General features: G+C 38.2%; 2 protein-coding genes and 1 long non-coding RNA gene across 3 annotated transcripts; 2 read left to right on the forward strand and 1 right to left on the reverse strand.

Annotated features, from left to right (window-relative positions):
* Window positions 1-1,352: 1,352 nt before the first annotated feature.
* Window positions 1,353-15,172, reverse strand: LOC147998426 (uncharacterized). Its single transcript, XR_015645105.1, has 4 exons — window positions 15,129-15,172; window positions 8,423-9,902; window positions 3,628-3,796; window positions 1,353-2,108 (listed from the first exon to the last, which is right to left on the reverse strand). It is a non-coding gene; the product is annotated as an uncharacterized LOC147998426 (long non-coding RNA).
* Window positions 4,180-5,106, forward strand: Or12d2c (olfactory receptor family 12 subfamily D member 2C). The gene has a single exon (NM_001001422.1). The coding sequence runs from the start codon at window positions 4,180-4,182 to the stop codon at window positions 5,104-5,106; it is 927 nt and encodes a 308-aa protein (NP_001001422.1).
* Or12d14c (olfactory receptor family 12 subfamily D member 14C) lies at window positions 10,194-11,084 on the forward strand. The gene is given in 1 exon segment (NM_001006599.1): window positions 10,194-11,084. A coding segment is annotated over 1 exon segment (891 nt).
* Window positions 15,173-15,196: the final 24 nt, after the last annotated feature.

A 15,196-nucleotide genomic window follows, 5' to 3' on the forward strand; every position in this document is an offset into this window, starting at 1 on the left:
AAATTGTAATCAAATATTAAATGTTTTACAATTAATGTATTCATATTTACTTAATTTTATTTTCATTGAAAGGAGCACTATTATTTTAATTACACACTTAAAAAATAGACACTTACAGAAAATGACTTTTGAAAGAAGGGAATGAGGGGCTGGGGATTTAGCTCAGTGGTGGAGCGCTTATCTAGGAAGCACAAGGCCCTGGGTTCGGTCCCCAGCTCCGAAAAAAAGAACCAAAAAAAAAAAAAAAAGAAAGAAAGAAGGGAATGGAGGGGTTGTATTTGAAAACATGTTTTTTGATGATCAAAGAGCTGGATATTTCCATAATCTGAGGAGGAAACTGATGAAGCAGACAAGGTTCTGGGATCAAAGAAGAGGACATAAATACCATTGTCACACTGATGGAGCTAGAAGAGAAAAGAGGAAAGTTCTTTAGTACCTGTCAAGTAAACTATGTTTTGATTAGTGGGCAAAGGGCCCAAGAAGCTAGACCTCAAAAAAGACAGGATTTCAAGCATACTAAAATGAGGATTTGGCAGTTGCTGCTGGTGCAATGAGGGAGGGACTACTGAGTCTACATAGGAAGAGCTTTTCTGATCTAGGGTCCCTGGGATTAAAATAAAACTTCAGGACATCTTGGAAAACAAAAGCACAAGAAAGCCCAATGTATAATGCAAGAAGTAACTTGGACCTGTCTGAGCCACACAGGATTGTAAGACCAGCACTTGGAAAGCTGAGGCAGGAAAACTGCTTATATGGAGACTATGACCCAATAAACAAACAAAAAAGCAAGCCACAGAGGAAGAGCTCTGGGGAAGTGTTAAGTGCTCACTACACAAGCAGGAAAACGCAGGTTTAGATCCTTAACACTCAGCAATAAAGAATGGATGTGGAAGTCTCTGTTTGAGAACAGGGACCTGGAGAAATACAGGGAGCATTTCTGGAGCTCTATGTCAAGTCAGTCAAGTCTTGACTGACAAATCAATGACCTACATTTTTAGAAGGTCACTGTACCTCAATCAATGAATAAATAAATAAATAAGATTTAGGAAGACATCTTATAGCAGTGCTTTGCATTTACATGCATTGACATACCATTAGAAATTTAACTTGGAAATGTTTATTTTATGAAACTTGAATCCCAACATCAAATAAAGTTGGGAAGAATATACGCAAATACTGTCAGAATCTTTGGTTACTGTGATCATCTGCTTTGATGATGTTTCCTGGATTGAAAAAAAAATTCTGAATTAGGACATTTTTATTTTCTCTTCATTTTACATAGACAAAGTATGATTACTACCATATCGAAACATAGCTTTTTCTTTGCATTTTTTTTCTCTTTCTTTTTTTTTCCAGAGCTGAGGACCGAACCCAGGGCCTTGCGCTTTCTGGGCAAGCGCTCTACCACTGAGCTAAATCCCCAACCCCTTTTCTTTGCATTTTTATGCATTAAAATATATTGATTTTGTCCTTTAAATTAGTTTGCAAGATAATGGATATACACATGGGATTTTCAAACATTTTATTTTGGTTGACTCTCCCTACCCCCATCTCCCTGTCTCCTCCTCTTATGTTGGTCCCCTGTATTTCCCTTCCACATTGTTCCACTCTCTTCCACATTCCTTTCTTTAAAGCTCTTCTTTTCCTAGTAACATGGTCCTCTTTCTAGTTTTCTGTTTTTTTACCCATGTTTACATCCACTTGGATCTACATATTTAAGTAGGACTGAATATGAGAGAGAACATATGGCATTTGCTTGTCTGTGCCTTAGTTGCCTGGTTAACATCACAGTTCCTGCAAATCCAAAATTTCATTGTGCATAAGTACCATGTTTTCATTATTCATTGTTAGTTGATGAACATCTAGGCTGATTGATTCACTATCCTGACCATAGGGAATGCAGCAGGATTGTTCATGCATGTGCAACTATGTCTGTAATAGGATGTAGAGTCCATTGGGTTCATCCCAGATTCAATAGAGCTGGATCACATGGTGGTTCTTCATTTAATTTTTAGAGAAACAACCAGCCTGATTTCCATGGTGACTACACACAACTTTACATTCCTCACCAGCATTTGTTGTCCACTGCTTTCTTAATGAAGGCCATCCTGTCCAGAATGAGAGAAATCTGAAAGTAGGTTAACTTGCATTTCTTTGGTAGCTAAAGAACTCGAACACTTTAAAACTATGTATTAGCCATTCATCTCTCTTTTTTGTGAGAAATGTCCATTTGGATATTTGGTTCATTTATTGATTAGTAGAGTTTTCTGGGTTTGCAATCTATTACATACTTTAGCTACTAATCCTTTGCCTGAAGTATACCTAGAGAATACTTTTGCTCATTCTTTAGACTCTATGGATAGCATCTTTGCTATGCAGGATATTTTAATTTCATGGAATGACATTGGTCAATTCCTTCAGTGCAATAGTTCTTTTCTTTAAAGGGACTATTTAAAGGCTACTCCTTGAAGCCCTTGGTCCTGCCAAGGTTGGACCCCCAGTGTAAGGGAATGTTGGGAGGCCATAAGGGGAGTGGATAGGGAGGGGAACACCCTTATAGAAGGGGAGAGGGAAAGGATAGGGACCTTATGGACAGGAAACCAGGAAAGGGAATAACATTTGAAATGTAAATAAAGAAATATCCAATAAAAAAAGGACAAAAAAAAGAAAATAGGAAAAAAAAAGCTACTCCTTGTTGGAGCCAACTTAAGAGATAAAGAGAAGATAGGGTCAAAATGTAAATGTTCACATAAAAGTTCCACCAGAGAACTACTAAAGCTGATAAACAACTTCAGCAAAGTGGCTGGATATAAAATTAACTCAAATAAATCAGTAGCCTTCCTCTACACAAAAGAGAAACAAGCCGAGAAAGAAATTAGGGAAACGACACCCTTCATAATAGACCCAAATAATATAAAGTACCTCGGTGTGACTTTAACCAAGCAAGTAAAAGATCTGTACAATAAGAACTTCAAGACACTGAAGAAAGAAATTGAAGAAGACCTCAGAAGATGGAAAGATCTCCCATGCTCATGGATTGGCAGGATTAATATAGTAAAAATGGCCATTTTACCAAAAGCGATCTACAGATTCAATGCAATCCCCATCAAAATACCAATCCAATTCTTCAAATACTTAGACAGAACAATTTGCAAATTCATCTGGAATAACAAAAAACCCAGGATAGCTAAGACTATCCTCAACAATAAAAAAAAAAAAAGAGCTCTGCCACACTTACTGATTCCAGCAGTCACTTGTGACTATCATGTACTTCTGTTACTTCATAGGAGATTAACATTCTCCCTACATTTAACAGCAAAAATGTTTCTTAAAATAAGAAATGCTTCATCAATAATTAGCCACGCTGAAGTGCAATGTGTATAATAAAGCATGAAGTAATTGAATCCTTTCACCATGTTCCCAAGTACCAGGTTCACCTTGTGACATTTTGAGATTTTTAAGCCTATTTGCTGCATTTTATAAGTCATTCATTGCATATTTCGCTGCATTCAAGGAAGACCTTATCCCACTGTCCCTTCTTTAGAGACCAGTGCAAGCCCTTCCAATCAGCTCCTGCATCTTTTAAAGATGGTGATACAATGATACCATGGGTGAGCATTCTCTTACCTGATCTGCCTAGATGTCTTCGGCTTCTTTTTGTATAAGTTCTCTCTGAACTGAACTGCAAGCACTGATGTCTTCAAAGATCCTTGCTTCACTGAATAGAAAGCGCTATGTAGTCAGCTGACCTCTGGAGACTCAGAACAGTTACCATGTGGTCACTGTCTCTAGAGCTCTGAAACACACAATGCAAGATAACATAGTTCATATAGCTTTAATTTGAGTGAATAATGAACAGATTTTTGCTTAAAAAGAAAAAAGGTTCACATAAAGAAAGTGTGATGGGCTTGTGTTCTACTCAAAGTCACTAACCAAAAAGGAAGTGATTAGGGATAATGTAGTAAATTAGAAGTTGCTTGATCACAACCCATGACAGACACTTATGTAACATTTTACTTAACATAATAATGGGTAAATATTAGGAAAAACTTGAAAAGACATCATGGAAAACAATAATTCACTCTGAAAATCTTTGGTTATGAAAAGAAAATCTCTGGCCAGAAAGACTGATCAACATGCAGAGTAGCATTGTATAATAATTGTGCTTTCTTACAGGTGATGTCCAATCAAACCTCAGTCACTGAATTTCTCCTCCTAGGAGTAACAGACATACAAGAATTAAACCCTATTCTCTTTGTGATTTTCTTCACCATCTACTCTGTCAATATAACTGGGAATGGAGCCATCCTGATGATTGTCATCTTGGATCCAAGGCTCCACTCACCTATGTACTTCTTCCTGGGAAACCTAGCATGTCTAGATATCTGCTACTCCACTGTGACAGTGCCAAAGATGTTGGAGAACCTCCTCTCCACAAGCAAAGCAATTTCCTTCTTGGGATGCATAACTCAGCTTCATTTCTTCCACTTCCTGGGTAGCACTGAGGCCCTGCTGCTGCCAGTGATGGCATTTGACCGCTTTGTGGCTATCTGCAGACCACTCCACTATTCTGTCATCATGAATCGCCAGCTCTGTAGTCACATGACTGTGACTATCTGGATCATGGGCTTCTTACATGCCCTGCTTCACTCTGTAATGACATCTCGTCTGAGCTTCTGTGGTCCCAATCATGTCCATCATTTCTTCTGTGATATTAAGCCATTGCTGGAGCTGGCCTGTGGAAACACTGAGCTCAACCTTTGGCTGCTCAATACAGTCACGGGCACCATTGCCCTCACTCCCTTTTTTCTGACATTTCTCTCCTATTTCTACATCATCACTTATCTTTTCCTCAAGACCCGTTCTTGTAGCATGCTCCACAAAGCACTGTCTACTTGTGCCTCTCACTTCATGGTTGTTATTCTGTTCTATGCTCCTGTTCTCTTCACCTACATCTGTCCCACCTCAGGCAGTGCTCCGGATCAGGACAGAATCATTGCCATCATGTACAGTGTGGTCACTCCTGCTCTCAATCCACTCATCTACACCTTGAGAAACAAGGAAGTGAGGAGTGCATTATATAGGAAGGTGAGAAAATGGCTCTGACTTGAAGCAATTGCAAGAACTCTTGTGAGACATAACCAGGGAGTGAAAAGGTTTAGAAACAGCTAGATTTGTCGAATTTAATAACATACGTTATAAAGAAAATTGGACAAAGAAACATATATAGGAAACATTTATGGTGGTATGAAATGATGTTTTATCAGAAAATCCAAAGGACCCTCGACCATGTATGGCACTAGCCACTGAATCTTTTTCTTGAATGTATTTGTGGGTATCAGTTTATAACCTTTGCCTATCTTAAACTGATTTTAATATTTTATTGAATGTAATTTGGTTAGGTTAAGAAATATGTGTGCACCATCCATTTTTAAGATAAATAAATTGTACTTGTATTCTGTTTGTATCTTTTGGTTAATACATATTAGTGAAGGGAATAAAATTATTATGTTTTTTTTCTCTTTTCTCATACAATAACAATAGATCCGATTTATAGTTTCCCTGTCTTCTACTGCTCCCAGTTCTTCCCTAACTCCCCTCCCCTCAAGATCTACTCCCTTTCTGTTTTTCATTAGAAAATCGTAGGTTTCTAAGTGTTATTGTCCAAACATGGCAAAATAATAAGATAAAACAAAAATCATCACATCAAGGCTGGACAAGGCAACCCAAAAAAGGAAATGAAACCCAAGTCACATGAATCAGAGACCCACTCATTCACACACTCAAGAGCCCCATAAAAGTACCAAACTGAAAGCTATACTATGTATGCACAGGACCTCTTGCAGAGCCCTGAAGGCTTCATGCTTCCTGCTCCCATATCTATGAGTTCATATGAGCATTGCTTAGTTGATTCAGGGGGGTCTTGTTCTAGTGTCCTCCATTCCCTAAGGCTTTTATGCTTCCTCTTCCAATGGGGCTCCTTGAGCTCTGATGGGAGGGATCTGATGGAGACATCCCATTTAGATCTATGCACTCCAAGGATTCTCTTCCTGAGCAATGTCTGGATAAGGGACTCTGCATCTTTTTCTGTCTGCTGTAGAATGAAACTTTTCTGGTCATGATTATTTAGGCACTGATCTTTGAGTATAGCAGAATAACATTAGGAGTCATTTTATTGATACTATTTATGTATTCATTTTATTTGTCTGTTTGTTTTTATAGCAGTATTGTTTGGTTTTACCTTAGGTCTCTGAGCTATCTAGTCATGCATTCATATTCTCTCTCTCTCTCTCTCTCTCTCTCTCTCTCTCTCTCTCTCTCTCTCTCCTGGAAATACAGTAGATTAAAGTTTCACAAACCAGATTGGGGGAGAAAAAGTAATTTTCTCCAATTCTAAAGAACCAATTTAATTTTTCTTCTTGAATCATTTCTTTAAATCAGAGGGATGAAAAGGAGTCATTTTGAAATTCCTTCGTCACATTTTCCTGAGGCAAGCAGATAAGGAGCTTTACATACCTCCCTAGGCAAAGGGACTAAAGAATGACTGTGGGAGACAATGGGAACTATCACCTGAGGCTGCTATTGAGGCTGAGCCAATCTTCAGTACAGGCTTTTACTTCCCCTCCCCAACATTCATGATTAAGAGGTGAACTGAAAACATTTTTGTTATGTTACCCCAGAAATTCCACTCAGGGATAGGACTGAAGGAATTCCAAATCAACATATCACATAGACACTTGTACAACACTATTTAAAATATGTAAAGTATAAAACAAACCTAGGTGTCTGTGTACTGAGGAATGGATAAAGAAAATGTTACATAACACACACACACACACACACACACACACACACACAAATAGAACTTTTCTGTTATAAGGAAAAACAAAGTTATGTTGTTAGCATAAAAACCTAGCAGTTGGGGTTCCTAGATTACATCTACATTTTATATAGACACAGAATATCATGTATGTATATATGACGTGAAATAGAAGCAAAACTATCTAGATTCTAGAGAAACCAGAGGGAATAACATGATGGAAGAGGGCACAGGAAGGAAATAAGAGACACGTAAGAATGTGCACGATAGAGGATGTTCAATGGCTATCACCTACTTCAGTGTGAAGGTCCTCATGTAGCCTAATACCACATTTAGTGAATAAATACCATTGGGAAAGAATGTAAAGAAAATATCCATGGGTTAAACAGAACTACAAAATAGAGCCCAGTGTGTCTGACTGAGTCATCAAGTACAAAGATAACTTGCAATAACTTGAACTTTAACATAGTAAATGTGAAATTGTTCGTGTAACAAATGTAAAAGTTACAACATTTGGAGGACTAAAAGAAAATAAACATGAAAGATCCTATGCTAAAAGTACTAGTAAATATTTCATGACGGTCTCTACAAAGCAGTAGCCAAGCTGGGGCCTTAGCTTATCTTATCTCATAGGACAGGTGCCAATGTAGCTTGGAAAAATAGAGAACCACAGAGGAATTGCCCTACATTAAACCTTCCTTTTGCAAGTGGGAAAATGTACCTTGTTTATTTCCATACTCATTCAACTCAGTACCAGGGGATGAGCCCCCTTGGGGTTTATATGTCTCCAGATCTGTCTCATTAAAACACCAGGAGGATTGTTGATGGCACAAAGGGATTCAGGAGATGAAACGTAGTCCAGAACCACAACATGAACTGTCACTTCCAGTATATTGCAACCTGTGCAATTTGTGTACACAAAGTTTAGAACCTTTGTCACTTGTGGTCTTAACAAATAATAGTCAGGTAAGTGAATGCACTAGAAGTAAACTTGGAAATTTCCTATAATTTTTGTACTTTTGAGGGTTATCTGGCTGCAACATCAAACATCAATACTGAGGGTTCTGTGTTGGTTCCCCTAGAGTTAGTCTTGAGATGAATTCCTCACTGTGTGTAAGGATTGCAAAAGTTGTTTGGATTCTGCATTGTATTACAGCACTTTGTCTCAATTCATCACCATATTTAATTAAACACTCTCTAAAGGCAAACTAAGATCCCCAAATATTGAAGGTTCTGAACAGAATTAGTAGCTTTGACCATTGCAAATGCTATAGTTCCTTGAAAATTAGATAAATGGGGTTTTTGATATATATTTTTAGAACTGCTTTGTTTTCTGGTCTAAAGATTCATAAATAGCCATGCTCAGAGGAGTTGAATTTTTAAGAAGAACAAACTGTTGTGTTAATAAACAGAAAAAATATGCATGATCATTAAAGAAAATGCCCTGAGTTGTTTGAAGGCAGCCTTCACAAAGGGACTCTGGTGATTACATCATTTCTCAGACTGTCTTCCAGCTATAAAGCTTAGTATCCATCAGGCCCCTTACACATTTTCTCCAGTTCATTAACTTTATAGTTTTAGATGTACAAATTGAATATTCACCCAGTGTGGTTCCTCTCTTGTAGGACTCTCCCTGGTGTCAGCCTTTGTCTAACTCCAGTGCAGTTTAGGGAGTTTTCTCTGTGCCTCCCAACAGCACGGACGCTCCACACACTGATTCTCATTCTTCTTTTATGTACACAGAGTGAATCCAGGACACCTTTGATGAAAGGAACCAGAAGAACCACTTCTCACAGCTATGTCTGCTTCTACCAGTGTATCTCGGGGAAGCAATACAGGTACTTTCCTTAATACTGAGGGCAATTTTAAAAGTTACCTTTCTTTTAGTAAGTTCTGAGTGTACTATTAAGTAGGAAAACTTTTCCAATTCACTTATTTTTCAAAACATTTAATATTCATTGAAGACACTTCTTTTCTGATTATGCAGGTAAAATGAAAATTATTTATTTCTGTAGGAGAAAACAAGGCTTCATTTGATAGGAAAGAATGCCAGGAATTAATTTCATAGAGAGGAAACGGTCTTAAAATTGGGAGGGCGGATCCGCCCTGGAAACTTTAGAGTGGGATGATTTAAGGCAGCCTGACTTTTGGGAAGGTAAAACACAAGAAAGTTGTTTACCATGGTCCCATTAGTGATGCTAGCAGAGAGTTAAGTGAACCTCCTCAATGTTTGAAGAATGAGCTCAAATAGGTAACAGAGAAGCCAAGAGTTCAAAACTACTAAAGCCATAGGTATTTGTAGTTCCTCCTGATAAAATGAGAGAACTTTGCTGGGTCCACAGAGAAGACATTTTCTTATTCAAATACTCTGTGACCTGGAAAGGGTTTTCTTTAGTCTCAGTGTAAGCTGGAGAATAGAAATATCATAAAGCACAATTTATTATGCAGAAAGTGTCTTGGGTCAGCAAAGCAGTATGATTTTAACCCCAGCAATCAAGAAACGGAGGGAGGGAACTGCTTGAGTTGTGGTGGGTGCATTTGGAGATCAGAGAACATCTTAGGGATCTATTTCTAAGGTTCTTAATGGTTCAGATTAATGTAAGACACTATTGCTACAACAAATCTGATCTGGTTAGACTTCAGAAATTAATGTGGTCATGTTTCTTACCTCATCTTGCTCAATTATGATTAAGAAACAAATCAGTGCAAAGATGTGTCTACACCATATACATCCGTCGATGAAGTGGAATTGCTGTTGTGATAAAACTGTCTATACTTTTCTATTAACTCTGTGATTGAAACAAATTTATCCCTGACTACTTTCTTCATGTTAAAACCCTTCAAGAATGTTCCTACTTTTAGAGGCTGTCTGCCTGGTGGGATATTTTTAAAGCTACTACCAGTTAGGGACAAAAAGAGATGAAAAGAAAGTTGGATCAAAATGTAAATACAGCTAGAGAAAATGGTAGGATGGTACCGGTTCTGCATCTCCAATAAAAAGATATTATTAGGGGTTGGGGATTTAGCTCAGTGGTAGAGTGCTTGCCTAGCACGCGCAAGGCCCTGGGTTCGGTCCCCATCTCTGAAAAAAAAAGGATATTATTAGTAAAAAAATATAACAAGTTAAAATACGTTTGAATAGGAATATACAGCAGAAATTTAGACTTAATATTTAATAGTATGATAGGCAAATACATTAATTCTTCACAGGAACTTTGTGGGTTATAGAAACTACTCACACAAACTGTGTTTGGGTTGGCAAGAAAAGTATTGCTGAGAAAGACAGATGGACAAAGGTTAGTGTTCCACAAACTATTCTATCTTTTCTTTTTAAGCGTTACTGAACCAAACATTGGTCACTGAATTTCTCCTCATGGGGGTGACAGACATTCAAGAATTAAACCCTATTCTCTTTCTCACGTTCCTGGTCATGTACTTTGTCAATGTGTTTGGGAATGGATCCATCCTGATGATCATCATCTTGGATCCGAGACTCCATTCACCTATGTATTTCTTCCTGGGAAACCTAGCATGTGTAGATATCTGCTTCTCCACTGTGACAGTGCCAAAGATGCTTGAGAACTTCTTCTCCACAAGCAAAGCAATTTCCTTCTTGGGATGCATAACTCAGCTTTATCTCTTCCACTTCCTGGGTAGCACAGAGGCCCTGCTGCTGACAGTCATGGCATTTGACCGCTTTGTGGCTATCTGCAGACCACTCCACTACCCTTCCATCATGAATAGTCATGTGTGCATCCAGTTGACTGTTGTCATCTGGGCCATTCCTTTTATTCCTGCTCTGCTTCACTCCATATTGACGTCTCAATTAAGTTTTTGTGGTTCTAACCACGTCCATCATTTCTTCTGTGATGTTAAGCCATTATTGGAGTTGGCCTGTGGAAACACTGAACTCAACAGGTGGCTGCTCAATACATTCACAGGGACCGTTGCCATTGCCCTCTTCTTTCTGACATTTCTCTCCTATTTCTACATCATCACCTATCTCTTTCTAAAGACCCGTTCTTGCAGCATGTTGCACAAAGCATTGTCCACTTGTGCCTCTCACGTCATGGTTGTCATTATTTTCTATGCTCCTGTTCTCTTCATCTATATCAATCCTGATTCAAGGAGCTCCCTGGAAAAGGACAGGATCATTGCTGTCATGTACACTGTGGTCACTCCTGCACTCAATCCACTTATCTATACTCTGAGGAACAAGGAAGTGAGGGGTGCTCTGAATAGGAAAATCAGAATACAGCTTTGAATCGAAGAAATCTACTAAGTTATTCTGGAATATTAAAACACCAGCAATTAATGTGAATACTGAAGTGTGAACTTTTTTGATTCTGCAACTGTATGATGTAAATAAAAAGATGACCAAGTAAGAGAATGAATACATGAGTAAATGTGGCTCAACTGTATTTAAAATTCCAATCTATATACAAGATGGAAATTGGAACAAACCAGGTACTCCCTATAAAATGCCAACTCTGAATTTGTTTGGGAGATAAACATTGATGAACCCGACTTGGTATCCTTCCCTATTTGTTTATATGTAAAATCAATTATCCAAATTGCTGGGAGCAGATAAAGGGAGCTTGTCTTAAGTATTGCCATTTTGACTTCAGACTTCATTTTACCTAAGCTGACCAACAATAGTTAGCCCAAAACATATCTGCTAACAACCTCTTCTCTAAGTGACAATGATTATCCAAAATATAATACCCCCTAATAAAAAGAAACAACAAGTTCATTTGATTGTTTTGGCAAAACCATTTACATTCAATGTCAGAGGACAATGATAGAACACTTGTGAAAGTCCAGAATCCCTGAGTTCTGATTGGCAAAAATGAAAACTGTAACAAACACGGCTCATTTGCTTGCAGGTTTTGTGTTTATAGACTCTGCTTTGGACCCTGCTTGGTACTGCCAAAAGAAATAGGAGTCCTTGTCTGGTGGTCCTGATAGATCAGTGACTCTGTTTATGTAGTGGGAGTATGAAAGATTTTGCTGTTTCAGGAGCCCACTGGTGTATTCTCTCCCCTCCCTCACAGCACACAATGGATGAGGTATAACAAAATATGCCAGTTTTGCCCATGTTTTGAATAGATGAATATTAATAGGTACATTTATCTATAAGGCCACCTTAGTTCTATAATGTGATCAATAAAATAACTTTAAGAGATTTTGAACCCAAAATCTCACACAAGCTATGCCTTTAGTGAGAGCTATACACTTTAGTACTCAACTATTTCCCTAAGCCTCTTTCTGATTTGTTTTGATTTCATTTTGCTGTTTTGTCTTGTTTTGTTTGAGACAAGGTTTCACAAAATTTTCATGCTGACCTGGAATTGACTGATGCTTAAGAATGCTTTGAATGTGCTGGTTTCCTGGTCAACTTCTCAAGTTACTGTGGATACAGCCCATCTCATTGGATTCATCTATTGTTCAAGAAACTGTAATTCTGGGTAATGGATGGGGCATAGAAGAACGAAGTATAATGATATGAGCATGTGAATAAATCACAATAAAAAAAGCCACTACTCTAAAATATGATGAAATTATAATGACTTTATATTTTGAAGATTTTAATGTGAAGCCATTGTGGGCCATTGAAATAATGGTTCATAAAGCCTGGCAGTGGGTTCTGCTAACCCAATCGTTTATGTCCCTGAATGAAAGACACACACAGAGCCTTTATATTTTAATAAAAGTTAAACAGCACAATAGATAGACCACTGCCTAACCTCCATGTGCTTAATCCTCAGTTATTACTTACTAATTTTGTTCTATCTTAGTTGCTCCAGACCCAGTTGGGCTGACCTCTCAGTCCCACTCATGGCTCCTTTGCAAAATGGCTATGCCTCTCTGCCCTGCAATTTTCTCAGACATGGTGTCTCTCCTCTTCTCTGCACTGTCCTGTTATGGCAGATCTCTCTCTCCCTCCTTCCTGGGAATCCTAAAATCATGCCTCTGTCTGTCCTATCCAGCTATTGGCTATTGGCATCTTTATTTACCAATTAGAACCAAATGGGGAGAGGGGAGGGCAGGTTCACAGAAGCAGCAGGTCCCATGCAAACAGGTTTTTGGGGGAACATAATTAGCATTAGAATACAAGCAGCTACAGCTGTCCAACTAGAAATATAGTTGAAAGAGGAGTTAAGGGTAATTTTTTAAAGTTTGTCCTAATTTCTGATTTTTCAAATGAGAAGGCAAATAATTGAGATAAATGACAAAGAGAACTGTAAAATGGCAGATGTCAAGTAATGTCCTGCATATTCACAAAGCATCAGGGGTTTGGGTAGTGTAAGGGAATGGCATACAACAGGAAACAGGAGGAAGAGAACAAAATAGATCCAGAAATGTTGAACTTAAGGTCTATAAAAGAAATAATATCCAAAGTAGGATTCTAATCAAAAGGATGGGAGAGGGTGCATTTCCCCACATCAGTAGGATTTTAAGCAAAAAATAAAATAAAATAAAATAAAATAAGAAAAATAAAAAAAGAAAGAAAAGTCTTTGTAGTACTTCACAGGTGGACTACATGACATTTCATGGGAAATCGCTGGTCCATGGAGCAAGAATATGCAGTAGAATGGGGTGCTGCCCTTTGCAGCTTGCTCACTGGTAGGTACTATAGAAGTGTTCATCTTGAGAAATCTTGCCAGGAAGAGGGAAAGAGAGAGCCTGGAAATGATTTTTCTTTCTTTCTTTCTTTCTTTCTTTCTTTCTTTTTTTTTTTTTTTGAGACAGGGAAGGCTTTGAATGTGTTACTTTCCTGGTCAACCTTTCAAGTGGCTGGGAAAACAGCCCTTGTCATTGGACACATCTATGATCAAGGAATTTAGAATTCTCATGATTGGATAAACCCAACTGAATAGATAGTCAAATGCCCTTAAGTTTTTATGTCTCCAAGCGTCAAAGACTTCTCTTTGGATGTCTTTGGAGTCTACACTCACTAAATGATAGCTCTGAAAGTCAGGATGAGCCAAGGAAATTCTCTGTGGTGTGGCTTAGACTCACAGATAAAGCTATATGTGGTTGAAGGTGCAGACTATGCTGCAGAGGAAAGCTGACAGTAGTTTGGCAACAGCAGATCAATCTCTGGGAGGAGGAGAAAGAGACCCTGTGTGGTCCTGTTAGTTGGGTGTGTAGGGTGATGACAGACATAGGCACTGGGTGACTCTGATGCCTGTAAAACTTCTCAAGATGAACAATCACAAGTCTATCTCTTATCAACTTAACACACAACACATCATTTTAAGCCATAATATTCCAACCTTGCCACTGAAATCTCAGACTCAATTTAATAATGCAAAACCACCATTTTGGGGCCTTTGAGGGAATCAAAATTTAGGTCAAAGTAGTCTGCACTGACATGAAGACATTATTTTCAAGGAGTGGCACTGTTTTGGAGACTATGGAAACTTTTGGAAGTTGAATGTTGCTTGAAGAAGTTCCTTTCTAGGGATATGCCTTTAGTAGTTACTCCAGCTCCCATTCTATATGCTCTTTGTGGAGCATGAGGTAAGAATCTCTTCCATCCAGTTAGATATTTGTCTAAAATGACAGGACCAAGAACAATGTCCTGGACCCTCAAAAACTATAAACCAAATGAAATTCTAGTTCTTCCTCTTTCTTCTCTTCTTCCTCCTTCTCCTCCTCTTCCTCCTACGCTTCTTTCCTCTTCTACTTCTTCATCTTTGTCTTCCTTCATCTTCATTTCCATCTCTGTCTCCTCCTTCTCTGTATCCTCCTTCTCGTTGTTGTTGTTGTTGTTGTTGTTGTTGTTGTTGTTGTTCCTCTTCCTCCTTCTCCTTCTTTCTCTTCTTCCGCTTCCTCCTCCTTCTTGTAATTCTCTTGTAATATCTAGGATATTTTCATTGACTGAAGGTTAAGTAATCCCCCTACATCATCACAGATCCTGTTCAGTATCATAGAAACAGATCTGTCTGGGTTATGAGAAGAAGAATCCTGAATCCACATGCCAGTGGAGACAAAAAGACTACAAAATGTATTGTTTTAGTATTTCAGAATATTCGATGAGGTGACAGAATTAAATAAATATTAACTGGTGTCATGTATCTAAAGCAAATTATGTTACTTATACAACAAACAATAAACATCTATTCCTAATCTCAATGATGCACTCCCCATCTTATCTATACACATATAATAGGGAACGTCTGTAAGATATGGCATATTTAATTTAGATTGATTTATTACAGCTGGAAAAGCTTTTCTATCATGGCCACAACTTGTCCTTGCAGAAAGAATCTTCCACAGATTATGTTAAAATAAATCTTACCTTTTATGACCTGGACCAGTAGGCCCTTCTTCGGTGATGGATTCCTAAAGAGGAGGATGAGGAATGAG

Source organism: Rattus norvegicus, chromosome 20, assembly GCF_021556685.1.
Source record: "Rattus norvegicus strain SHRSP/BbbUtx chromosome 20, alternate assembly SHRSP_T2T, whole genome shotgun sequence".
Taxonomy (NCBI): Eukaryota; Metazoa; Chordata; class Mammalia; order Rodentia; family Muridae; genus Rattus; species Rattus norvegicus.